Below are 26,295 nucleotides of genomic sequence, written 5' to 3'. Positions count from 1 at the left end.
AGCCCCACCACGCGTGACAATAACCCTGATAAATGCCACTATTACTCATTAGGAAACCAAGGCCTTAGAAGAATCTATGGTGAAATAAATGTTTTAGAAAGATTAATATAGCAGTAATAAACAAGATTAATGAAAATAAGAGAGAAGTAGTTAAGTTTCAGGAGAAATTTAGACTTAAGGCATACGACTGAGAAGGAAGACTGAAAGACATAAAGATCAGGCAGATTATGTAATAGCAGGATAGGAGTTACAAGAGAAAAAAGGACTCAGAGTTTCTAGCTGGACTGAAATGTAAACCAAGGACAAAAGCAGGAAAGTCAGGAAGAAATGGTTTTGCTAAGTATTATTACTAATGTGCCTTACAGTGAGTTACTAATGTCTTAGGTATTATGAAGTGTTATATATAACACCAAAGAAATCTAACAGAGGAGATTAGATATGCCTCAGGTAAAATGTAGAAGCTTCTTCAAAGAGCTAAGAAAACAGATATTCTTAATTCCATTTAGGTTTATGTAAAAGACTTAACTTCGGATGTTCTTGACGAAACAAAAATGCATGAAACTTTTGAATAACACAGTGAATGACTCACTGAAGTACACTAACTATACAAGACAGAATTTAAAGTGGTTAAGTCAGGGTCAGTTTTATGTTTGAACAGATAGAAACAAAAGTCACAAAATCCTATTACTTATTTTAATTTCTAAAAAAGTTTAAACCATATTAAAATTTAAATAACTGTACAGTACTTGATAATACATTCAATAAACTGGAAAGTAAAACAAACCAATTAAATCAGTTTACTTTCCACGTTTATGTACACTCTTCTGCTCCCCCAGGAGGATATAAAAATTGACAGCGAAAATGGAAAATTTAAATACAGTGTACGATATAAGGCCAAAAGAATTTCTAAAACTAAATTTCATCTAGTAATACCCTATCACTACCAGTATGCTTACAACAGACAGGAAATTAAAACAAAACAAATTCAATTTGATTAAATCCACAATTAACAGACATTTTCATTTCATTCATTTGAATAAAATAGCAACCACTGTTTTATCCAATGAACCATTATCAGTGGCAGAAGAAATGATCTGCCTAGTTGTGCAAAACAATAACAGATATCTTCTGAAAGGATGTGAGCTTTTCAAACTCGGTTCTTTTTCATTTGTGTCATAATTTTCAAAATAATAAACAGTTCCAGTTAATGTTTTAGCAGTCCACTTCACTATGCGAGTGTATCCTCCATGAATTCATCATATAACCACTTACAGGTATCATCTTTCGAACATTCTATGGTTTCAAAAAGGCGCTGAAAGTCTTCAGGGTACATATCTATTATTCTCACATCTTTATGTTTTTTTATTTGCTTCAATATATGCACTGCATCAATTGGACTCAATGAACTGCAAAATAAATACAAAATAAATCTACTTAATTCTTTTTTATAACAAAACAGGCAGTAAATGCTGTCGAGGTGGTTTCTAAGCCCAATTTTAAATGTCTAACAATATATGTAAATTAATCATATTCAGTTTAAGAGCCTGCATATTATAAATAGCTTTAACTATGTCTATTCCTAAAGTTTCATGGCTTGCCTGCAATGAAAAAAGCAGATTTAGGCTTTAACGTGTTCTAAGTGATTCTTAAGCAAAACACTAGTTTAACATTTGTCCTTCAAAATAATTCTTCTGCCCACCTCTTTCACCTTTTAACTCTCTTTGCAAAAAAATTATTAACTCCATTTAGGTTTATGTAGAAGTTCAGCAAGCATACAAACAGCAGAAACTACTGTTTTCAAAGAGGAAATAATTTTTCACATTTTTATGTAAATATTACTGTGAATAAACTAGAAGCAGATAATAAGCCTATAATTTATAATTATAAATAAAAAAGCACTATCTTATTCTGTATTGGTCTAGCGAGAAACCACCAGTGAGCCTCTGACAATAACAAGTAAAGAACTGTAGTAAAATGTTTTGGTGGAAAATATTTCTGATACTTTTCTGACTGTGAATGGAATCCTGGTCACAGGTATAAACATCCTTGCAGTTCACAGGATCTCCAAAGCTTTAGGTAGAAATACAGAGTCTGACCCACATAGGAGGACTAGGGTGGTATAATGATTTGTGCCTACTTTGGTTAGGAAACAGAACCAAGGACAGGCAATGACAAGATGGTGGGTATGCCACCACTAATGCTAGTGGCAAGGAGCCAGTTCTTCAAGTAGATTAATCTCGACAAAGATAAAGTAAATTTTAAGCATCCCTAGTTGTTTTTTCAAAGAAGGGGGGGAAAAAACTAAGCTCAGGAGAGCTTAATTGGAAAATTATGTGGAAAATATATTTTCCTCAATATATGTACCAGCAAGAAGGAAGTATTTTGAAGCAATATTAATAGATGAGTGAAAACATGGTCCCTCACTGTTAATGAAGCCATAAAAGATATAAAAAAACAAAGCTCTTAACATGAAAGCACAATTCTCACATTAAGTTGCTACTTTTGTATCTGCTTGTATAATTCTTACTTACGGTAAGTGGTCTATTAGTTTGGCATTGCGTTTCATAAAACATTGCCTTAACATGTGAAAAAATACATCATAGTTAAAAGGTGTTAAGGTTCCTGAAAATAAATTTCTATGAGGAGTCAATTGAATAAAACACAGGTTTTGTTCTGATTCCTGCAGAGAAAGGAAAATAAAACGTATTAGTCATAAAATATTGCCAGTGAAAGACACTGTTCACTGATGCATTCAATTTACCTTTTGGAAGAGAGACTCATTACAGACCCTGAGTGTCTCTATAGCTTCTTTTTGGATGTGCCAACAAAGCAAGGCCCCAGTCGATCTCAACCTGGGCTATTCTCCTCGGGGATGAGACACCGCCCCTCTACAGGACAAAAGGTTTGCTATAAAAGGGATGGACGCCCCCAGCTGTGTTCCTCAGCTGCAAGGCAAACCCACTGCATACACACCACTCAACCAAGCGATTTCACATTTTTCCAAGGGACACAGGGGTATGTGTCTCTGGCCAGCACTATGAAAGAGTAACAGCTTATTAACTTGTAAGCAGGGGAAAGTGAGATCCTAAATGTGATGCTAGTATATACTGAGTCTCTTCTGTATTTGAGGCATAACAGCAAATACTAAACATAAAAAAATTACTGCCTTATAATTTTTATTTGGTTTAAAAAAATATAGGGTTAGCAAGCATGACCTGCCTGTTTTTGTATACTACGGAACTACAAATGGTTTTTACATATATAAAGGATTCTTAGAAAACAAATAATAACAACAAACCCACAAAGGATAGACTGTATGTGGCCTGCAGAGTAAAATATTTACTCTTTTACACAAAAGGTTTGCCAACCTGCTTTAGTATATAGTGTTGTACAGATTAAAATAAAAACTGTATATGACTTGATGTAACGTTAAGCTATTTCTCCCCCCTAAAATTAATTCCTCAGAGCAGAGGGAGCCTTATGTTTGAGTTCTTAGGAAATCTCACATATTAGCTAGTAATCTCTTATTTAGGCTGCCCAGGTGGCTCAGTGGTAAAGAATCCACCTGTCAAGCAGGAGACATGGGTTTGATCCCTTGGTCTGGAAAATCCCCCAGAGAAGGAAATGGCAGCCCACTCCAGTATTCTTGCCTGGGAAATCCCATGGACAGAGGAGCCTGGTGGGCTACAGTCCATGGAGTTGCAAAAGAGTCAGACATGACTTAGCAACTAAACAACAATCCCTTTCTTTATAAAAATAAATGTACACATACACATATGTAAACAAAAATACTATTTGTGGAAGACACGATGGCCAAAAAAGAAAATTTCAATCAGCTTTGGTTTCTACTTTTGAATTCTTGTAGCTGAATAAGTTAATAAAAAAGCAAGGCAGTAAAATTTTAAAATATTTAGCAATTATTAACTAGGGAGGGGAAAACCCTACAATTGAAAGCGTTAACAAGTTTTTGAAGGTGACTTAAAGCACCTTGTATATAGATCTGGAGTTACAGATATTGGTTCATTTGATAAATAAGGAAGAAAAAAAACTTCCCTGATGTCAACAAAGAGCTATTTGTATTTAATAGCTTAGGAAAAAATTTCCAGGAACAACACAAAAACATGGCTTCAAAAAAGTGGAAACCTCAAACCATGTGGATAATGAAGATCATGTGCTTTAGAAAATCTGTTAAATATCTAAAAGAGCTTCTTAACAATTATGAACACACCAACATCTAAGACACACGTGAAATATCTGAATAAAAATTTCTCATGAAATGTAACATTTGGTTATTTCATCTTCATCTCTAAAAGTTTAAACAAATATATTAGCCAAAAAAAAATTTTACCTTTTGACACTCTCATTGAGAAAATGAGAAAGTGTATTAAATGTAGGGGACTTACTCATTTTCAGGTCATATGGATAAATACCTAGCAGTGCCAAGCCAAAATGCACTCCTATTTTGTGAGGCTACATAAATTATGTTTATAGACAGGGAAATACAACTAAAATTACAATGATCGCTGGTTACTCTGAAATCAGGATTATTTAAAAATTGAAAATTTTCCTTTTTTCCTTTAGTGGCAAGAGTGAGGAAAAAAAAAGTAGGAAGCGATTGGGAATGTCAGACTGAGCTAATACACTGAGATTAGGGCATCATTAGCATTTTAATCCCCAAGTGGAACTTCTGAATTGAGCCCAAAAATTGTTATAAGTAGCTCTATATACTCTAAATGGAAAATCACCTTATAATATCATCAATTTGGTTTGTTATAAAGGGAAAAAATAAAATCTTGTTTTTAGTTTATCAAATTAGATGAATATTAAAATAACCATATTTTCCAAATTTGAGATGTATCTTCAATCCAAAAATTAAAAAGAGAAGACAGAATCTGGGTTTAAGCCTATAATTATGCTGGCATTCACTGTATAAATAGCTGAAAAATACAACTCTTTTCCAAAATAATTTGAATATATATTAAAAGCAATAAGATATATTTTTTATAAAGTTCTAGATATTCTAAAATTTAAAATTTCAGTAAATACAGAATACCAGATAATGCAAAAGAAAACAAAGAATGTTACATTTAGAGGAAGAAAGGAAAAGGTATTCATTCATTCTTACCCTATGCCTTTGCCTTTCCAGCTGTCCCTTGATGGTATACATGTCAAATGATGAGGAAGGCTCCTTGAGGGAAGATAAATTTAAAAAAAAAAAAAAAACTTCTTTCATTTCTTTTTGGACAAAGTGCCACACATCATTACTGCCTTAAAAAATGGCTTGCCTATACAGCAGAATGAATTAAAGCCAAGTCTAACTGAATTTAAGAAAAATATGTGACAGTTAAATCATACACATTTTTCTTCTCTGTTTTTTTTTTAGATAAAAGGAGGGTCAAAGGTCTATCCCAATACTGGTAACTCTATTACTTGCTTAGATAAATACGGTTGCCCTTAATATAATTATGTAAATATATTCTTAAGTTAGCAAGCACTTCTCTATTATAGGCACAATCAGTTTAGGGGCTATCAGATCAATACTGAGGATGTTTCTGTCCTACTTTAGTGGAAAAGTCACTGATATGAATCTGCTGGGACATGTAAGGAGACAAACTATGTCAATTTTTAAAAGAATCATTACTTCTTTGTATCTAACTTTGGGACAAACAATTTTGTATGTGAAGCAATTTTAAAAGATGACCCCACTGAAAAATTGTGTGTGTGTGTGTGTGTGATATATGTGTGTATGTATATATATACCAGAATGTACTTAATATGTGTACATATATTAAACACATATTTGGCTTCCCTGGTGGCTCAGATGGTAGAGAATCAGTCTGCAATGCAGGAGACCTGGGTTGGATCTCTATGTCAGAAAAATCCCCTGGAGAAGGAAATGGCAACCCACTCCAGTATTCTTGCCTGGAGAATTCCATGGACAGAAGAGTCTGGCAGGCTTCATGGGGTTGCAAAGAGTTGGACATGACTGAGCAACTTTCACTTTCATACACACACACACACACACATTTAATTCCAAAAGAACAGCATTTGACACAGACTTAAAAGACTAAGACATAATAGCGGGTGTAAGGCTTGAAAGGCTACTGTGAAAAATGATAATTTATTACTAATTGCAGTTGCTGCTGACATAGAATGAAAAATGCAATTGTTGCCCCTCTGTGAAATTCCCAGCAGTTTCTCGAATATCGCGAAGAGGAGGAAGGCAGAACAACAGCACGAGCAGCAGGCAGTCACAGCACACTCCCACACCTGGTCCATCCACAGTAGGTGAGGGCTCTGCAGTGGGCACAGAGGAGACCTCACTTCTATATACCAAACCCACAGGAGAGGAAAACCTAGAAGGTCTTGGGCACCAGGTTTAACAATGGACCCTCCAGTAGCAGACATATTACTGTAATGGAAAACTGTTTAAAATGCTGGGTCTGGAATAACTTGTCCTTTCTGGAGGTTAATAAATGCAAAAGTCAACATGGGGCTTTTGAAAATAAATACTGCAAAAAAAAAAAAAAACTATCCTGAAAGGTGAAGTCCTCTGAGGGCCTCTATGAAGAAACTAAACAAAAGTCAGGAGGAGAGAAGAGCTGAGATGAAAAGCCAACAGAATGAGAAGAGATCAGTGGGGTTAAGAGAGGATTTTAGGGAAACCAAGAACTACAGCACCAAGATTGCATTATGTGGTATGGGCAGAAAGCAGGGTCAGTGCTATGAAGGTCAAAGGCGAAAAAAATTTCTAGGAATACAGAAAAAGGGTGACAGCATGATAGAAACAAGACAGGGTACAGAGAGATCCAAACTAAGAACCTGGTATGTTTTGGAGGGAAAAACCAAAATCGGAACAAAAGCTATAATCAAATGAGATTACATTCTAACGACCAAGTATGTACTGAAGATCTCAAGGTGATCCTGGACAAAAGCAATGAAGAGATTATGTGGAGAAACACTGTACACGACTTTAAAATTAAACAAATATATCTTTGGAAGAACAAGGGTTCATAAAATATTCACAAACACATTCCTTCTAACAATAACTTGATGGATAATCTACCATAATAAAAAACAGAATGGGCAAATTATGCTATGAAAGAAATGGTATTTATCATTTTTTTCTTATATTTTAGGCCTCTATTAAAAATGGCAGACACACACACACACACACACACACAAAATGGTAGCCACAAGTCATATGTAGCTCCTGAACACATAAAATGTGTCCAGTCTGAATTGGTTTTAAGTGTAAAATATACACTGGATTTTTAGTACACAAAGAAGAATGCAAATTATACAATAACCTTTTTTTACTTTTCATAACGATACTGTTTAAAAATGTAAAATTACATATGTGGTTTGTATTATGTCTCTATTTGATAGCTTGGATCTTGCCTAAGAAAATAAACTAAAAAGGAGAATACTCTATAATGAGATATTAAATAGCCATTAAAAACAAGAAAAATGTTTAGCTAGAAGGGAAAAAATTTTTATAATTAACTATTAGCTATCAAATTTTAAAAAAGGTAAAATCGCCACTGTAAAACAATAAAAACTTTTACAAGGAAATACATATTTGTGACACAAAACATCACCACAGTGCTCTATTATCTTAAATACTTGGGAAAAAAGAAATTTAATTTTTCTTCATTTACTGCTTATGGAAATGCAGCCTCTTTGAAAAACAATGAAGCTCTGTGTTGAAATTTAGAAGGATTTTACTCACCGTACACAGGACCTTAATCCCACAAGCTATTTGACCGAGCACACTTAATGATTGATACAAGCCTGGAGTTTGGGGATTTGCCGTTAGTTTCTAGTAAAAGGAAAATACACCAAAATCAACTGTCAGATATTAATAGTATCTATCAATGGTAATAGTAATATCTTAATAGTGTCTAGAAATGAAAGAAAATGAGAATTAAATGCAAAATCTTAACCATTTCAAGTAAAAGTCTCCTTAAACTTTCATACTGAAATATATCATGATGTCCATTTAACATGTGAGCCTGATGGGCTACATATGGACTGAACGTAGTGTACCAGACTCCACTGCGCATGGAATCATCCTGGCAAGAACACTGGAGTGGGCTGACACTTCCTACTCCAGGGGATGTTCCTGCCCAGGGATTGAATTCTCGTCTCCTGTGGCTCTTGCATTGGCAGGTGGATTCTTTACCCCTGAGCTGTCTGGGAAGTTCATCTCTTTCCAGGGACAGTCACCATTTACTTACTATTTGCATTTGGGTGAGCAAATCAAATCTTTTCCTATCTGGCCCCTGGTCCCCCACAATCCCCATCCCTATCTGTAGCTCTTAAACAAATAAGCATTTCCAGTTATCTTGGATTAAAACATGAATAACATGAAGCATTCTGAGCAGCAAAGAAACATAACTTTCAAGGACTATAGGAGGCCCTATTTCAGAGAATAAAAAGTCTACAACTGTGTGTTCACTACAGCATCATTCACAACAGCCAAGAAAGAAATATAATCTAAGTGACCACTGATAGTTCAATGGGTAAAGAAGATGAATAAAGATGGATATGTTCTTTAAAAATATGTATGTATATATAGACACATATATACATATTACACACAGACACACAAAATATAACTCAGCATTAAAAAAGAATGAATGATCTCCTGTCATTTTTGACAACAAAGGATGGATCTACAGAGTATTAAGCTATGTCAAACAAGTCAGACAGAGAGAGACAAATACTGTATAATTTTATTCACATGTGGAATCTAAAAAGCAAATAACAAACATAAAACAGAAACAGAATTACAGATAGAACGGAAGGTTGCCAGAGGTGAGGGGGTGTGGGAATAAATGAAATAGGTAAAAGAAATTAGCAGGGATACGCTCTCAGTTACAATATAAATGAATCAGAAGGATGAAAGGTACAGTCTGGGAAACACAGTCAATAATAATACATCTCTGTGTGATGACAGATGCTAACTAGACTTACCATGGTGATCATTTTCTAATACATAGACATTTTAAATCACCATGTTATATATCAGGAACTAACGTAGTGTTTAGATCAATTATACTTCAAGAAACAAATTAATACACCCTAAGAGTTCTCTTCACAAGGAAAAGTATTTTTTTTTAAGTTTCTGTCTGTATGAGATGATGGATTCTTACCAAACTTATTATGACCATCATTTCATTATGTATCTAAGTCAAAATCTTTATTTTGGGGGGACTCCAAAATCACTGCAGATCGTGATTGCAGCCATGAAATTAAAAGATGCTTACTCCTTGGAAGGAAAGTTATGACCAACCTAGATGGCATATTAACAAGCAGAGACATTACTTTCCCAACAAAGGTCCGTCTGGTCAAGGCTATGATTTTTCCAATGGTCATGTATGGATGTGAGAGTTAGACTGTGAAGAAAGCTGAGTGCTGAAGAACTGATGCTTTTGAGCTGTGGTGTTGGAAAAGACTCTTAAGAGTCCCTTGGACTGCAAGAAGATCCAACCAGTCCATCCTAAAGGAGATCAGTCCTGGGTGTTCATTGGAAGGACTGATGCTGAAGCTGAAACTCCAGTACTTTGGCCACCTCATGGGAAGAGTTGACTCATTGGAAAAGACCCTGATGCTGGGAGGGGTTGGGTGCAGGAGGAGAAGGGGATAACAGAGGATGAGATGGCTGGATGGCATCACTGACTTGATGGGCATGAGTTTGAGTAGACTCTAGGAGTTGGTGATGGACAGGGAGGCCTGGTGTGCTGTGATTCATGGGGTCGCAAAGAGTTGGACACGACTGAGTGACTGAACTAATAAATCCAAACATTATACATATACTTTACACTTATACAGTGCTACATGTCAATTATATCCATTGATACAAATGGATAAATGAAAGATGGTGGGGTGGTGTAAATATACTACAGAGTTATTATTCAGCCTTAACAAGGAATGACATTCTGACACATGCTACAATTTGGATGAACCGTAAAAAGACAGTATGGTTAAGTGAAATAAGCCAGGCACAAAGTGGAATACTGTAAGATTCCATTTACATGAGAAACACAAACTAGTCAAATTCACAGAGGCAGAAAATAAAACAACAGTTACTAGGGGTCCAGGAGATGGGGGAAGGGGAATTAGTTGTTTAGTGGGTACACAGTTTTAGAACGGAATGATGAGAAAGTTCTGTGAAGAGATGGATGCTAGTAATAGCTGTACACATGAATGTACTGACTGCCATGCAACTGTACACTTAAAAATAGTTACAATGGCAAACTTCAGTTACATATATTTTATCACACAAAAAACCTTTTAAAAAATAAAAGAGTGCTCTACAGAAATTTAAAACAACCTTGGTACTTTCAAATGTCATGAGACCAAATTAAAATCACGCAGATTAAGACTAATCTGATAAAAATCACAGCACTCTTTCAAAACAAAAAACTAATCAGGTACTTGTAACAACCTACCCGGCATTCCTTTTCAGAGACAAACAAATTTAGTTCTGCTCGTCCATATTTATATACAGAAGAACAGGAATACAGGTCATGTAAAATTTTCCAAAGTGTGTTTCTCTCAGTTTTAATTGGTAAGATCCCAACTACTTTTAAAGGGAAACCTGTTAAGAACACAAGCAAAAGTATTTAAATAAATTCTTAACATTTTTTTCCTATGCGTATACTTTACTGAGTCAAATTAGGTTAACAAACTATATTATTTTAAAGTTACTTCAATGATAACTAAGCCTTAGCATCATTTTGTGACCTAGAACTTAGCCGCTACAAAACTGCTTTGACTGAATCTAGGTGAGGGAAAGCCATAATCAATTTAAGAGCAACTGCCCATAAACTGTACTATGTAAATATTTACACAAATCTCAACAAACCTGGTATATGGCTAAAGAAAGCTGACAAATTATAAGATACTTCTTTACTGAAAGACAAAAATCACCTTTTTTCCAAGGATGTGCTTTCATTCCCAAATACTGAAAAAGCATATCTGAAGTCATAACGGGCGGTGTCAGTGTGCCATGACTTCTAGGGTCCAGTTTAAAGAAGTCACAATAGATCACTTCTAGTCTTCCATTCACACTGTCTCTTAAGGACTAGAGAGAGACAGAAATTGTTTAGAAATTTTAGTGTTTAAAAATGGCAAGATGCTTTATAACATAAAATAACAATAAAAATATTAAAGTGAAAGATTCAAGAGAGTATTTCTAGATAGATCAAGAGAGTATTCCTTTTTTTCCCCCAGAACAGTTCAGTCAGTCCTTTACCAAACTTGGCTCATTCTGTAGGGCACTCACTAATTTCTTGTTAATTTTTCCTTTATTTTTCCTAAAGTCACAGCCAGCAACAGAAGGAAAGCTCCTTGCCTGCCAGAAGACATAAAATACACCTCAATCTTCTTACTGCCCATATGTTTTTCACCTGGCAGTGCTTGAGAACTTACTAGTGAAACGAAGTATTAGTTACAGACTCTACAAACTTAATTCGAAGTTACTAAAAATCAAATAGAAGAAAGCAAGGTTTTGATGTGCACACTGAGGTTCTCATGCACAGAAAATTCCACAGGTATTTATCAAGGTTTCAGTGAATCTGCAATTTAAAGTTATAAGTCAAAAAAAAAAAAAACTACTAAGCTATCTTAACTGTTTCAATTCAACCTATAAATATGACTCTATTTCTAAATTTAGTATTTGATGATTACTTTCAAGAGGACCCTTAAAAAACTAGTGATAGGGAAAGGAACCAAGTTGGGAATGGAAACAATATATTTTTGGTCATAATAATTTTGACACACCTATTACGTGACTTAAGTGGAGATGCAGGTAGGAAGTTGTAGACCTGGATACTGAAGTACAGGCTGAAGACATAAATGAGATGAAATAAGACACAGTTTACCACAAAAGCCTTAGGGAGTGGGCCTTTGGAAGCACTACTATGAACAAACCAAGTGGAGGTGATGGAATTCCAGCTGAGCTATTTCAAATCCTACAAGATGATGCTGTTAAAAGTGCTGCACTCAATATGCCAGCAAATTTGGAAAACTCAGCAGTGGCCACAGGACTGGAAAAGGTCAGTTTTCATTCCAATACCAAAGAAGGGCAATGCCAAAGAATGTTCAAACTACCACAAAATTGCACTCATTTCACATATTAGCAAGGTAATGCTCAAAATCCTTCCATCAAGGCTTCAACAGTACGTGAAACGAGAATTTCCAGACGTTCAAGCCGGATTTAGAAAAGGCAGAGGAACCAGAGATCAAACTGCCAGGATTTGTTGAATCATAGAAAAGGTAAGGATATTCCAGAAAAACATCTACTTCTGCTTCATTGACTACACTAAACCCTTTGACTGTGTGGATCACAACAAAATGTGGAAAATTCTTAAAGAGACGGGGCTACCAGACCACCTGGCCTGCCTCCTGAGAAATCTATATGCAGATCAGAAAGCAACAGTTAGAAGCAGACACGGAACAACAGACTGTTTCCAAATTGGGAAAGGAGTACTTCAAGGCTGTATATTGACACCCTGCTTATTTAACTTCGACGCAGAGTGTATCAAGCAAAATGCTGGTATGGATGAAGTGCAAGCTGGAATCCAGATTGCTGGGAGAAATATTAATAACCTCAGATATGTAGATGATACCACCCTTACAGCAGATAGTCAAGAGGAACTGAAGAGCCTCTTGATGAAAGTGAGAGAGGAGAGTGCATCCAGTCCCATCACTTCATGGCAAAGAGATGGGGAAACAATGGAAACAGTGGCAGACTTTATTTTCTTGGGCTCCAAAATCACTGTGGACTATGACTGCAACCATAAAAATAAAAGACAACTGTTCCTTGGAAGAAAAGCTATTACCAACCTAGACAGCATATTAAAAAGCAGGGACATCACTTTGCTGACAAAATCCATCTAGTCAAAGGTATCGTTTTTGCTGTAGTCATGTACGGATATGAGAATTGGCCTATAAAGAAGGCTAAGCACTGAAGAATTGATGCTTTCGAAGTGCGGTACTGGAGAACACTCTTGAGAGTCCCTTGGACTGCAAGGAGATCAAACCAGTGAATCCTAAACGAAATCAACCCTGAATACTCATTGGAAGGACTGATGTTGAAGCTGAAGCTGCAATACCCTGGCCACCTATTGTGAAGAGCCGACTCAATGGAAAAGACCCTGATGCTGGGAAAGACTGAGGGAAGGAGGAGAAGGGGGAGACAGAGGATGAGATGGTTGGATGACACCACTGACTCAATGGACAAAAGTTTGATCAAACTCTGGGAGACAGAGAAGCCTGGCGAGTTGCAGTCCATGGGGTCGCAAAGAGTTGAACACAACTGAGTGACTGAACAACCACCACAAAAGATGATGTCTCTTCTACTGAATACACACAGCTATTTCTGCAACAATAGTCTTCAAAATTCAAATGAGATATAACTCGATCTATTAGGAAAAAAAAAAAAACCATAACTATAGTTGATTTACAAAAGTTGTGACAATTTATTGTTATAGAACACACTTTGCAACATGTGTATCTCTAGCACATCCAAATAGGAAAACAAACTTACTGTTTGAAACACTGTTAATGTGGAATCTGAAGAATTTTATCAGGGAAGTAGACTAAGGGAGAGAAGGATTTTAAACTTAGGTAAACATGCTGAGTCAAGCATTAACCTTGAAAATCCTTTTAGTTTTTAGTACAATGGAGAGCCTTCAGGTGGCTGGAAGCACTGCTTGCTAAGAGCACCACTTAAGGCCCTGATTTAGGGTTGCAAAGGTTCTATTTAATTACTTCTCTTTTATTCTGGGACATATATATGATTTCACACAAAACTTTGAATGGCTCTTCACTTTCAGTTCAGTTCAGTTCAGTTGCTCAGTCATGTCCAACTCTTGGCGACCCCTTGGACTGTAGCACACCAGGGCTCTCTGTCCATCGTTTTTGCTGTAGTCATGTACGGATATGTACATGAGTTTACTCAAACTGATGTCCATTGAATCAGTGATGCCATCCAACCATCTCATCCTCTGTCTTTCCCTCCTCCTCCTGCCTTCAATCTTTCCCAGCATCAGGGTCTTTTCTAGTGAGTCAGTTCTTCAAATCAGGTGGCCAAAATTGGAGTTTCAGCTTCAGCATCGGTCCTTCCAATGAATATTCAGGACTGACTTCCTTTAGGATGGACTAGGTTGGATCTCCTTGCAGTCCAAGGGACTCTCAAGAGTCTTCTCCAACACATAATTCAAAAGCATCAATTCTTTGGCGCTCAGCATTTTTTATAGCCAAACTCTCAAATCCACACATGACTACTGGAAAAACCATAGCTTTGACAAGGCGGACCTTTGTTGGCAAATAAATGTCTTTGCTTTTTAAGATGCTGTCTAGGTTGGTCATAACTTTTCTTCCAAGGAGCAAGCATCTTTTAATTTCTTGGCTGCAGTCACCATCTGCAGTGATTTCGGAGCTCAAAAAGAAAAAATCTATCACTGTTTCCCCATCTATCTCCCATGAAGTGATGGGACCAGATGCCATGATCTTAGTTTTCTGAATGTTGAGTTTTAAGCCAACTTTTTCACTCTCCTCTTTCACTTTCATCAAGGGGCTCTTTAATTCTTCATTTTCTGCCATAAAGGTGGTGTCATCTGCATATCTGAGGTTACTGATATTTCTCCCAGCAAACTTGATTCCAGCTTGTGCTTCATCCAGCCCAGAGTTTCTCATGATGTACTCTGCATGTAAGTTAAATAAGCAGGGTGACACTATACAGCCTTGACGTACTTCTTTCCCAATTTGGAATCAGTCTGTTGTTCTATGTCCAGTTCTAACTGATGCTTCCTGACCTGCATACAGACTTCCAAAGAGGCAGGTCAGGTGGTCTGGAATTCCTATCTCTAAGAATTTTCCACAGTTTGTTGTGATCCACACAGTCAAAGGCTTTGGCATAGTCAATAAAGCAGATGTTTTTCTGCAACTCTCTTGCCTTTCTGATGATCCAACGGATATTGGCAATTTGAACTCTGGTTCCTCTGGCTTTTCTAAATCCAGTTTGAACATCTGGAAGTTCACGGTTCATGTATTGTTGAAGCCTGGCTTGGAGAATTTTGAGCATTACTTTACTAGCGTGTGAGATGAGTGCAACTGTGTGGTAGTTTGAGCATTCTTTGGCATTGCCTTTCTTTGGGGTTGGGATGAAAATGGATCTTTTCCAGTCCTGTGGCCACTGCTGAGTTTTCCAAATTTGCTGGCACATTGAGTACAGCACTTTCACAACATCATCTTTTAGGATTTGAAACAGCTCAACTGGAACTCCATCACCTCCACTAGCTTTGTTCGTAGTGATGCTTCGTAAAGCCCACTTGACTTCGCATTCCACGATGTCTGGCTCTAGATGAGTGATCACACCATTGTGGTTATCTGGGTCATGAAGATCTTTTTTGTATAGTTCTGTGCACTCTTGCCACCTCTTCTTAATATCTTCTGCTTCTGTTAGGTCTGTACCATTTCTGTCCTTTAATGTCCCCATCTTAAATGAAATGTTCCCTTGGTATCTCTAATTTTCTTGAAGAGATCTCTAGTCTTTCCCATTCTATTATTTCCCTCTATTTCTTTGCATTGATCATTTAGGAAGGCTTTCCTATCTCTTGCTATTCTTTGGAACTCTGCATTCAAATAGGTATATCTTTCCTTTTCTCCTTTGCCTTCACTTTTCTTCTTCTCACAGCTATTTGTAAGGCCTCCTGAGACAACCATTTTGCTTTTTTACATTTATTTTTCTTGGGGATGGTCTTGATCACTGCCTCCTGCAGAATGTCACAAACCTCCATCCATAGTTCTTCAGGCACTCTATCAGATCTAATCCCTTGAATCTATTTGTCACTTCCTCTGTGTAGTCTAAGGGATCTGATTTAGGCCATATCTGAATGGTCTAGTGATTTTCCTTAGTTTCTTCAATTAAGTCTGAATTTGGCAATAAGGAGTTCATGATCTGAGCCACAGTCAGCTCCTGGTTTTCTTTTTGCTGACTGTACGGAGCCTCTCCATTTTTGGCTGCACTTTATAATGAGTTAAAGGCTGAGCTCAAGTTATTGCTAAGAGGAGGTGTGAATGAAGAGTTAAGACATTTAAATTTTGAGCTTATATTAACAGTTTCAGAAACATTTTCAATAGTAGTCTTACATTCTCTCAAGAAATACTATGTGTGAGGAATTCTCCAAACCCTAATTATCCTTTTTTCATTGATTCAATTATTTTGAGACTGTTACTTTGATCTTATAGAAAATCAACCACTGTGTTACAGGATAACAAACTGTAAACAGGACATATTAATGACATCTATAGTTCACTTCACTTCAGTCATTCAAAAGGGTATATCTTTCCTTTTCTCCTTTGCCTTTACCTTCTCTTCTTTTCTCAGCTATTTGTAAGGCCTTCTCAGACAGCCATTTTGCCTTTTTGCATTTCTTTTTCTTGGGGATGGTCTTGATCACTGTCTCCTGTTCAATGTCATGCCTCCATTCATAGTTCTTCAGGCACTCTGTCCATCAGATCTAATCCCTTTAATCTGTCACTCCCACTGTATAATCATAAGGGATTTGATTTAGTTCATACCTGTATGATCTAGTGATTTCACCTACTTTCTTCAACTTAAGTTTGAATTTTGCAATAAGGAGTTCATGATCTGAGCCACAGTCAGCTCCTGGTCTTGTTCTTGCTGACTATATAGAGCTTCTCCATCTTTGGCTGCAAAGAATATAATCAATCTGATTTCAGTATTGACCACCTGGTGGTGTTCATGTGTAGAGACTTCTCTTGTGTTGTTGGAAGAGGGTGTTTGCTATGACCAGTGCCTTCTCTTGGCAAAACTCTGAACATGTAGGTTAATCTTCAAAAGTAGGCACCCTTCTAAGTACCAAAATAAAAGTTATCTTGTTTTTAATTTCCAGGTTGAAATTACAGATGGCTTTGTTTACTAAATCACATTCAAGATCTTGAATCTCTGAACAATTTTATGTGTTCTTTTTCTCGTCATGTTTTTGGAATTTCAGCAGATTTAACATCAATTAAATAACCTTATTATAATCTTGATTTTTTTCAGTTGTAGAAAAACAGCCATCTAATGTATTGTATGGTTTTATTTTCCTGAATTGAATCAAATGATTTATAAAAGAAGGAAGGAAAGGAAAGAAAGAAAGAAAAAGAGGCTGTCAATGAGGCCAGGAATTTCCACTTTACCGTTTACTGAACTTGTCAGCCATACACGAAGCCGAGTTCACTAAAAAATCCATTTGGATAATACCTTTACTCCATGCAGTTTTATAAGAATACATCGAACTTCTCTTGCCTCTGAGTCCTTAAGTCCAGGATTAGCATAGTCCGACCATTAACCTAATATTAGCAACTAGATTCTAAGCTCCCTTCCAAGCCCATTCTAGGAAAGAAGAGGCACAGGACAGTCCACTAGTGATGAGGAAACAAGCCTAGAGACACCAGTTATACATTTCATTCAAAGTCACCCATGTGTAGCAGAGCTAAAACTAGCAAACAAAAGTTTGAATCCTATCTTTCCGTCATTCAGCAATCATTGATACCTACTATGTTCCATCCACTGAGGGTAAGGAGATATTCATGGCATAGCCTGTAAGAGTGATTTTTTAAAAATAATCTGTGTGCTTAATTTTACTTCCCTAAAACACTGGAATGTAGCTGACTGAACAATAAATTATTTTTAAAAACAAAAATATACCTTCAATTCTGGAATAAAACTTTTGTCACTTTCAAGGGCAACCACTCTGGCACCACTTTCAAGCAATGCTCGGGTCAGTACTCCAGGACCTAGGACATTAAAAAAACGAAAAGTTTATTTGCAAAAGAAACACCATAATCTTTTTCAATTCAAAGAAATTGGATGTTTTACCTGTATGATCTAATTTTAATTCTCACAACATCCCCAAAGTAGATATTACACTCCTTATTTACATATAAGGAAACCAGGGATTAGATAGTCACTTTACTCCAACATCACAACCAGTACGTGGTGCTACATGACTCTGAAAGCATTCCGTGAAAGAGTGGAAAACCTGCGCTCTTAATTACAATGTTCCACTACTTCTCAAGAAAAAACAAACAAAAAAGGTTGCCTCTAGCTTACCACTTACTTAAGGACTATCCGAATATTTTAATAGCAAAGATATTGCGAAACCTAAACAGAACTTGACTGCTCATGATAGGAAATGGTGCTTTAAAGACATTATTTTTCAATAAGTCTATAAATCTTGCATTCCCAGCATCCTGCTACGGTCCATGAAAAATGCACTAAAGAGTAAGATGAAAAGTTCTTTTAGGAAGATAGTGAAATCTAAGAGCATGTTTTATCAAAATATTTTGTAAAGTGCAAACTGATACAGAAATATGTGAACTCAGGATTAACACAGGCCATAAAAGCTCCTTAAACGAAGAGGTCATACTTCTGACAGTACGCAGACGCGAAAATGCAGTCCGAGAGGGACTCACCTGGATTGCACTCCAGGATTAGCTGGCCAGCTTTTCGTTTTCCCCGCAGCATGCGCACCATGGTCTCAGCCAATCTCGGACTGGTTACGTACCGCTTGGGCTCGGAGCGGAACTTGTACAGGCGCGAGGACGATTTTACAAATCCCACATCGGACTCCAGTTGAGGATGGAAATCATACAAGCCACGACAGTTCTCTGCCGGGACGTCCTTCCACCTCGCCGCTACGGAATTCAGAACGCAAAATCGCCCAGCGCGGGTAAAGGCTGAAAGCGTCAGCCGAGAGGGAATTCTCGCCCCTGGGACCCACATTCTCACCCTCTAAGGCCTGTCCCAGGGTCGACCAGGATCGTTACATTGTCGACTAACTCCATACAGGGTACACCACACGTGCCACTGAGCCCTACTCCAGAACTAGGCCGGCGGAAGTAAACACTCCGCACTGTGCCTGCGAATGACCTCTCCGTCCTGCCTTTGCCGTCACTTCCGTTTCCGTGCCGGCGCAGACGCCGGAGGATTGCGAGTGGACAGCCGGGGAGAGAGAAGGCCCGTCTAGGCGGTGTCTGAACTCGGACTCTATGGTCGTCCGCCCTCTGTACCTCCTCTCTAGCCGTCCGCGCTCTATGCTCCGCGGTAGCTGGCCGCCGGCCGCCCTCCCGCCTGCCGGGAGGGGTGCGGAGAAGGAGGCGGGGCGGGAAGGCGAGAGGTGTCTCCTCCACCCGACCGGCGGGAGACCTGAGCAACCTCTGTGACAGCTCGTCGGCCGCCATGTCAGCGAGCGGGGCTGGAAACAGATTCGGCGCCCGGCGGTAGCCCTCCTTGCGTCTCCTGTTCCCAGGTAAGGAGAGGAAGAGCGAGATGCAGGAGACCGGCCGGCTGGCGGCCGAGGGGAAAGCTTTTGGGAAACCCCCTCGTTCCTTCCCCGGCACTGTCCTCCTCTGGCAGCGCCGCCTCTGCCCTCCGGGTGCAGTGGAGCCCCGTTCCCTCACCTCCGCCCCTTCTCCGCTCTCCTGTTTTCCTCTTTTTCTCTCGCCGCCGTGGCCTCTCCCTGCGCCGCGCGCCCATTTCTCCCTCCCTAGGGCAGTCGCGCCAGAAGTCCTCCCTCGCCCGGCTGCCCGCGGAGCCTGCGGCTTCCTCTGCGCTTCTGTTCCTTTTCATTCTGGTGCCCACAGTCTCTCCACCTCTGCGGGTGATTTGTATTTTCCTGCATACCTGTTCCCCGCCCTCGCCTCACCACTTAGGCTGTCAAGAAGCATCTAGTGCCTCCCTTCCATTCCTCCCTCCGGGACAATATTTACCTTTGTTTTTATTTTTATTTGCGTGTTATTAGAAGTGTAAAGTTAAGATTTTTAAAAAAATGTAAAAGCTTAGCATTCCTTCCTAAGCTTGGAAACATTAAGGTCTTAGAATGCTTATTTTGTTGCTTTTGTAAACTTAGTCCAACACATCCTACTGTGGAATGCAATTTAAAAGAGAGACTCCAAAGACTCTAAAAATAGGATGCCCTAATGGAAATTTTGGCAGTCTTTTTAACCTCTTAGGCAGTGTTAGAAGCCTCAATTCTTTGAGAGTGATTTCAGTATTTAAGGATTATACTCAAGAGCTTTATCAGCATCACTCTTTCTACCAAGGCAGGAAGCTGCAGGCATTCAACTTCCTATTTTAAAATATGCACCATTCTTTCTGCATACTTTGCTGGCCGCGTAATTGATCTTGGCATTTTAAATGCACAAGGAAAAGGTTTCTAAGGAATGTATCACTTAGCAAATAGAAGTCTGAGGATTTACTCAGCTGATGAATATCAAATGGAGAAGGAATTGATGACCAACTGTGATCTTTCTCCGATGATAAATTTGTTAGGACAGCATAGAAAGTATCAACTGTTGTGGAGCCCTAGGAACCCTTTGGTCTTAATTTTTAAAAATTCTTTTTAAAATGCGATTTTGCCATTGACAGTTCTCTAGAAGTTATTATTCTTGCACCCTCGGAACACCTGAGTGAACACCAGACCACCTCCCATCCTTTTACTGAGTTGTCCCCTCTCTCCTTATAAAAGCATTTTTGTAGATTCAGAAAGACAGGAGCTCTGGAGGTCTAAATATTGTTAAAGTCAAAGCAGAAAGGTGTATTACAGTAAAGGAAGAAAATAGTTAACTTACAGAACTATGTGGTTCAATTTCTCACTTTTAAAATATACTTTTAAAAATTGTGGTAAAAATACTTACCTTAAAATTTGATTTCTTCATAATATTCAGCCCTAGAGAAATTGATGTCATTTTAAATTTTGTTTTTGAGTGGTGTTATTCTCTTCTGATTTTGGAAGAGAGAATTAGGTTATAAGTATCTCCCCTTTTATATTTTATAGTGTTTTTATAGTGTTAATAGTGGTTTGTTTGAGGCTGTAGGTGCTTAAATAACACAAGGGACAGAATATTACACATTCTATTTTTCTGAAGTCCCAGGTGCTAGAAATGAAAGAAATGTCTGTTTTACTTTAAAGATGAACCTTATAATCAGCATTTAGACCTACTTTATTAGAAAAACCTTGGTTGCATATTCCCTCTTATTTTCTTAAGAAATATAGTTTTTGCATCTGGTACTATTTTTGCCTTTTTGAAGTAATGTAATATCTCTTTGGTGTCAGGCAAAATGATTCTGCTGACTATTTTGAAGTATTTTTTTTATTATTATCTCAATTTAACTGATAAAGAAACCAAAATACTTCTTTTCTTTTTACTTTTATGTTACTGTTGTGATTGGGAAATGCCAGGTGGTAAAGTTTGTTGTCAGAATTAAGGCTGTGGGTCTACAGTAGTACTGTCCAATAGAGATACACGAACAATTTAAAGTTTTTTAGTCACATTACCAAAGTAAAAAAGAAATAGGTAGGATTAATTTCAACATGTTTTATTTAATCCTGTATATATCATTCCAACAAGTGATCTGTTTTAAAAGTTAACAATGAGATATTTTACATTCTTTCATACTGAGTCTGTGAAATTTCGTGTGTATTTTACATTTACATTACATTTGAATTCTGACTAGCTACTGGTCTTAGCTCGTGGCTAAGACCTTATTGGCTAGCATATTATCTATAGGATTTCTGTGTGATTCTTAAGATGTCTTCTTATCCTGAGAGTCTGGGGTAAACTCTGTGAGGCAAATTTAAAAATCCTTTTCCTAAAGTGCCAGGATGTTCAAACTGGGATGATTCTAAGCAGGATGAAAGTCCTGAAGAGCTTCTTCCTCTTGGTGTTGACTGTGTTAATAATGAGGAGGATGAACAGGTTGCCCTCTGCTTGTTTAGTGAGGGTCATAAGGTGTATAGAGTGCTCAGTCATTTCCTGGGGTGTCATTGTTACAGTTATTTACATCTGCATGTCAACAATGTGTCAAGGAACTGTATGAGTCTTTGTCTACTAAGTCTGTTGGCATTAAGTAGGGAGAACCTGAAGACAGAAGTTTGAACTTCTTGGTGAACAGGTAGAATCTCTGCTGTCGGAGACATTTTCTGAAGCACTTTCAGGTATGGCTAAGAGTTTTGTATATGTGCTTCTCTATAGGATGGTGTTATCAAAGGAAAGATAAAATCTTTTTAGCAGAAATTAGGAAGGAAGAGGGTATGTTTTTTGACTCCAAAACACTGGGAGTAGTAGCAAAACACAAATGTGTATGGTGGTTTGGGTAAACTGTAAAGGGAATATGGCAGTTTTTAGAGAAAGCTACTGACATATTGACTAGAAATGTGTTTTAACTTGTTTTTGCAACAGAGATGGTGGTTTACATGGAACAATCTCTTGTTCAGAGCTGTTAGGACTGAAAGATAGCCTGGAAAGGTAACTCTGCAGCTCACAGACTTCAGTGGGTTACTATGACCCTTCATTGTTCCTATCTTGATGTCTGTATTCTGTTAAACTTACCTAAATACTGTTTTAGCTGCACTGTTTTACATTTACACTTAATGTCAAAATGTTCTTGAAGGAGTAATTAATATTCATTGTAATTTAATGTGAGAAACTTGCCTCCTCCACAACTTCTCTGGTGTAAATAAGTCTTAAATTTATCTGATCAGTAAACAAATTCCTTCTGTAAAGTCTAGTCAGTATGGACCTAGCACAGTGTTGGCAGTGTGTGCAGTATTAAAGGACCAAGGACAGATTTGGGCAAGGGATAGTTACTGGTTGTTGCTTGTTTCATGAGAGGTGCATGCATAGTATGTAGGAAAATGTAGCATTTTCATTTGTTTTTAAATACAGGTGGCTATCCGTTACTACCGTTTTAGTTGGATAAGAGAGGAAATACACTGTTTTGTTCCTACAAATTAGCCTTAGCCACTTTTTCTTTAGTTAGTTAAGGATGAATAATTGATAGTCTGGCAATTTACAATTTTTTTTTCAGTTTTATTTATTTTTTACTGTGCTGGGTCTTTGCTGCTGCCTGGGCTTTTCTCTAGATGTGCCAAGCTGGGGCTACTCTCTAGTTGTGCATGGGCTTAGTTGCCCCATAGCATGTGATATCTTCCTGGATCAGGGATTGAACCTGTAGCCCCTGCATTGGCAGGCAGATTCTTAACCACTGGACCACCAGTGAAGTCCTGGAAGTTTTTTAAAAAGCTCAATTTAAGTGGCCTCTACGAGGATTATATTTTTATTGAGAAGTTCTACATTCAATAATTTATGTCTCAGTACTCTTATGAGTGTGTTCTTTTGTTTAGGGCCTTAAAGATTCTTGTGAATATAGGCTTTTCTTTACTTATGGATCATTCCTTTGGGGGGAAATTATATTTCCTTTTAACCAAGGGATACTTTTTAAAAATGCATTTGAAATAACTATTTTGTAATATTCTTTAATAAAAAGTAAAAAAAAAATCATATCTGAATAATCTTCAAAAAAAGAAATACATCATTAAAAAGTTCTGAATCTTATAACAGCTTGAGATTTCTTAAATTTGTTTAGTCACAGTTTTCAGATTCTGCTCTTTACCATATTTGGAGATGGAAACTTTTTACCTTTATATGACCTCCTCCCTGCCATCTCTTAGGGCTCCCCCTCCCCCTGCCCCAGCCACCCCCGTTCATCATCATTAGCCATGTGGAGAGGAAAGGTAGTGTGTGTTTGTCAAAATACAGTTCAAGATTATTTTTCCCTTTGACTGTAGGACAAATTTTTAAAAAGTTTTAATGACAGATTTAGTCATTTTTATTAACATTGGAGCATTTGATATTTTAATTGACTGTACCTAAGAGATTTTAAGGGTTTCCCTGGTAGCTCAGATGGTAAAGAGTCTCCCTGCAGTGCAGGAGACCTGAGTTCGATCCCTGGGTTGGGAAGAGCCCCTGGAGAAGGAAATGGCAACCCACTCTAGTATTCTTGCCTGGAAAATCCCATGGAGAGTGGAGGTTAGCAGTCTACAGTCCATGGAGTCGCGAAGAGTTGGAAATGACTGAGCAACTTCACAAGAGATTTTAGGAATTAACAATATCTTGTGATTCAGTTCAGTTGCTCAGTCATGTCTGACTTTGCGACCCCATGGACTGCAGCACGCTAGGCTTCCCTATCCATCACCAACTCCCGGAGCTTGCTCAAACTCATGTCTATTGAGTCGGTAATGCCATCCAACCATCTAATCCTCTGTCATCCCCTTCTCCTCCTGCCTTCCATCTTTCCCAGCATCGGGGTCTTTTTCAAGGAGTCAGTTCTTTGCATCAGGTGGCCAAAGTATTGGAGTTTCAGCTTCGAGTCAGTCCTTCCAATGAATATTCAGGACTGATTGCCTTTGGGATGGACTGGTTTGATCTCCTAGCAGTGGAAAAACCATAGCTTTGACTAAATGGACCTTTGTTGGCAAAGTAATGTCTTTGCTTTTTAATATGCTGTCTAGGTTGGTCATAATTTTTCTTCCAAGGAGCAAGCATCTTTTTATTTATTGGCTGCAGTCACCATCTGCAGTGATTTTGGAGCCCAAAAAGATAAAGTCTGTCACTGTTTTCCCATCTATTTGCCATGAAGTGATGGGACCAGATGCCATGATCTTAGTTTTCTCAATGTTGAGCTAGCTCTTTCACTCTCCTCTTTCACTTACATCAAGAGGCTCTTTAGTTCTTCTTCGCTTTCTGCCATAAGGGTGGTGTCATCTGCATATCTGAGATTGTTATCTCTCCTGGCAATCTTGATTCCAGCTTGTGCTTCAGCCAGCCCAGCATTTTGCATGATATACTCTGCATAGAAGTTAAATAATCAGGGTGACAATACACAGCCTTGACGTACTCCTTTCCCGATTTGGAACCAGTCTGTTGTTCCATATCCATTTCTAACTGTTGCTTCTTGACCTGCATACAGATTTCTCAGGAGGCAGATAAGGTGGTCTCATAGTCCCATCTCTTGAAGAATTTCCACAATTTGTTGTGATCCACACAGTCAAAGGCTTTGGAGTAGTTAGTAAAGCAGAAGTAGTTGTTTTTCTGGAACTCTCTTGCTTTCTTGTTATTGCCATACTCATTAAATCCTCTTATGAGAATACTGATTTTTTTTTTAAACTACTACCTGAATAAATAATTACATTTTTTCTATGTTTGCTGCATCTTGAAAACCCAGTGAATTAGGTGGCTGTGGTTTTGTAACTTGAATGAAGGCAAACAACCTTTTTGTTTGAAGGTTTTGAACAAGCCTTTTTTGTTTTGAAGAGCCGTTTATGTTATAGATTTTTAGATAAATAGTTTCCTTAAAATATGTGAACTTTATAATAACATAAAGAATACTGTTGTTCCTGGATATTGGAGAGCATACCACTTGTATTTTTACTTTATGCATGTATTGTTTTTCTTGTTCACTGTTTCTCTCTTCTGCAGGTATTAACACTGTACAGTTAAATCTTAAAAGTATTAAATGAACTGAAACATCTTCCTTTAAGATTTTTCAGCAAGGACTTATTTTTGTGAACTTGCTTTTTATTTATTGAATCCTCATGGAGTTTTGTTTTTTTTTCCCCCTTATGAAGCACCAAAGATCAGATTTTTCTTTTTTCCACTGTGGGCATGAAAAGCATTTCTTAAGTCAGGTCTCAGAAGGATTCATGGCAAGTAACAGACTTGATTTCCTCTCTCATGTTCAACCCAAATTAAAAGAGGAATGGAATTTTGTAGAAACTATGCTGATTAGAAAATTGCAAAGTTTAGTTTCATGAGGAAAAGACTTTATATCCATTTGTGACTTCTTAATCCACAATCAGTCATTAGGCTTTATTTTCTTCAACAGTTTACAAAGTAATCACTACGTTCCTTTTGCTTCAGTAGTTTAAAAAAAAAATTGTTCTGGAGTTCTTTGTCATGCCAATTAGAGTTTATACCTATAGCATTGCATCAGCACTGTGAAGAGCCAAAATGAGAGGCAATGTCATGTGACTTCTTTGATCATATAATTAAATGTTTTGTAAGATGAAATGGTTTGTCTTATTAGTCTTACGGTTGAACCCTAGTTTAAAATTGACTTAATAGGTCTTATGTCAACCAGAGTTCATATTTTTGCTAGCCAGAGAAAGATCTATTTCAAATTAACCTAAAGTAAACTATTTAATTCAGGAGGTAATTTTTTATTATATCAGGTACCCTCTTGGTTAATTATAATTTTGTGGATTTTGATACCTACAGCCTTTTTGTCCTCTTTCAGCTGTTTACCTGGGGAAAACCTAGGGATTCCCTAGTAAATCATGACAGGTCTTTGACCCTTGAGAATATGGCTTGCTTTCCCTGACAGCCTCCAAGAGTAAATGTGTGTGTGCAGAAAACTTACAAACAAAAATT

The 26,295-nt window shown here is 37.6% G+C and overlaps 2 protein-coding genes across 3 annotated transcripts in view; one reads left to right on the top strand and one right to left on the bottom strand.

Annotated features, from left to right (window-relative positions):
- Positions 1 to 679: 679 nt before the first annotated feature.
- Positions 680 to 19,049, bottom strand: TFB2M (transcription factor B2, mitochondrial). The gene is made up of 8 exons (XM_043923075.1): positions 18,499 to 19,049; positions 17,732 to 17,820; positions 10,939 to 11,092; positions 10,458 to 10,606; positions 7,733 to 7,822; positions 5,126 to 5,188; positions 2,532 to 2,680; positions 680 to 1,406 (listed from the first exon to the last, which is right to left on the bottom strand). The coding sequence occupies exons 1-8, from the start codon at positions 18,806 to 18,808 to the stop codon at positions 1,229 to 1,231; spliced, it is 1,182 nt and encodes a 393-aa protein (XP_043779010.1). The 5' UTR covers positions 18,809 to 19,049; the 3' UTR covers positions 680 to 1,228.
- Positions 19,050 to 19,201: 152 nt separating this feature from the next.
- CNST (consortin, connexin sorting protein) overlaps positions 19,202 to 26,295 on the top strand; it is a 94,205-nt gene continuing 87,111 nt past the window's right edge. The window contains exon 1 of one of the 2 annotated variants that reach the window (XM_043923073.1): positions 19,202 to 19,334. The gene's annotated coding sequence lies outside the window, so the exon portion shown is untranslated. The remainder of the gene's footprint in view (positions 19,335 to 26,295) is intronic. The other variant, XM_043923074.1, reaches the window with a different exon arrangement.

The sequence above is a fragment of the Cervus elaphus genome, chromosome 14 (genome assembly GCF_910594005.1).
Source record: "Cervus elaphus chromosome 14, mCerEla1.1, whole genome shotgun sequence".
Taxonomy (NCBI): domain Eukaryota; kingdom Metazoa; phylum Chordata; class Mammalia; order Artiodactyla; family Cervidae; genus Cervus; species Cervus elaphus.
This window is presented reverse-complemented; position numbering and strand designations above follow the sequence as displayed.

Bases quoted from the DNA above. Each gene is read 5' to 3' on its own strand.
- TFB2M (XM_043923075.1), bottom strand. From the start codon at position 18,808: ATGTGGGTCCCAGGGGCGAGAATTCCCTCTCGGCTGACGCTTTCAGCC. The intron at 10,607-10,938 runs GTGATTTTTGTC...TGTTCTTAACAG, and splicing joins AGCACATCCTTGGAAAAAAG to GTTTCCCTTTAAAAGTAGTT. The intron at 5,189-7,732 runs GTGAGTAAAATC...TCTTCCCTCAAG, and splicing joins GGATTAAGGTCCTGTGTACG to GAGCCTTCCTCATCATTTGA.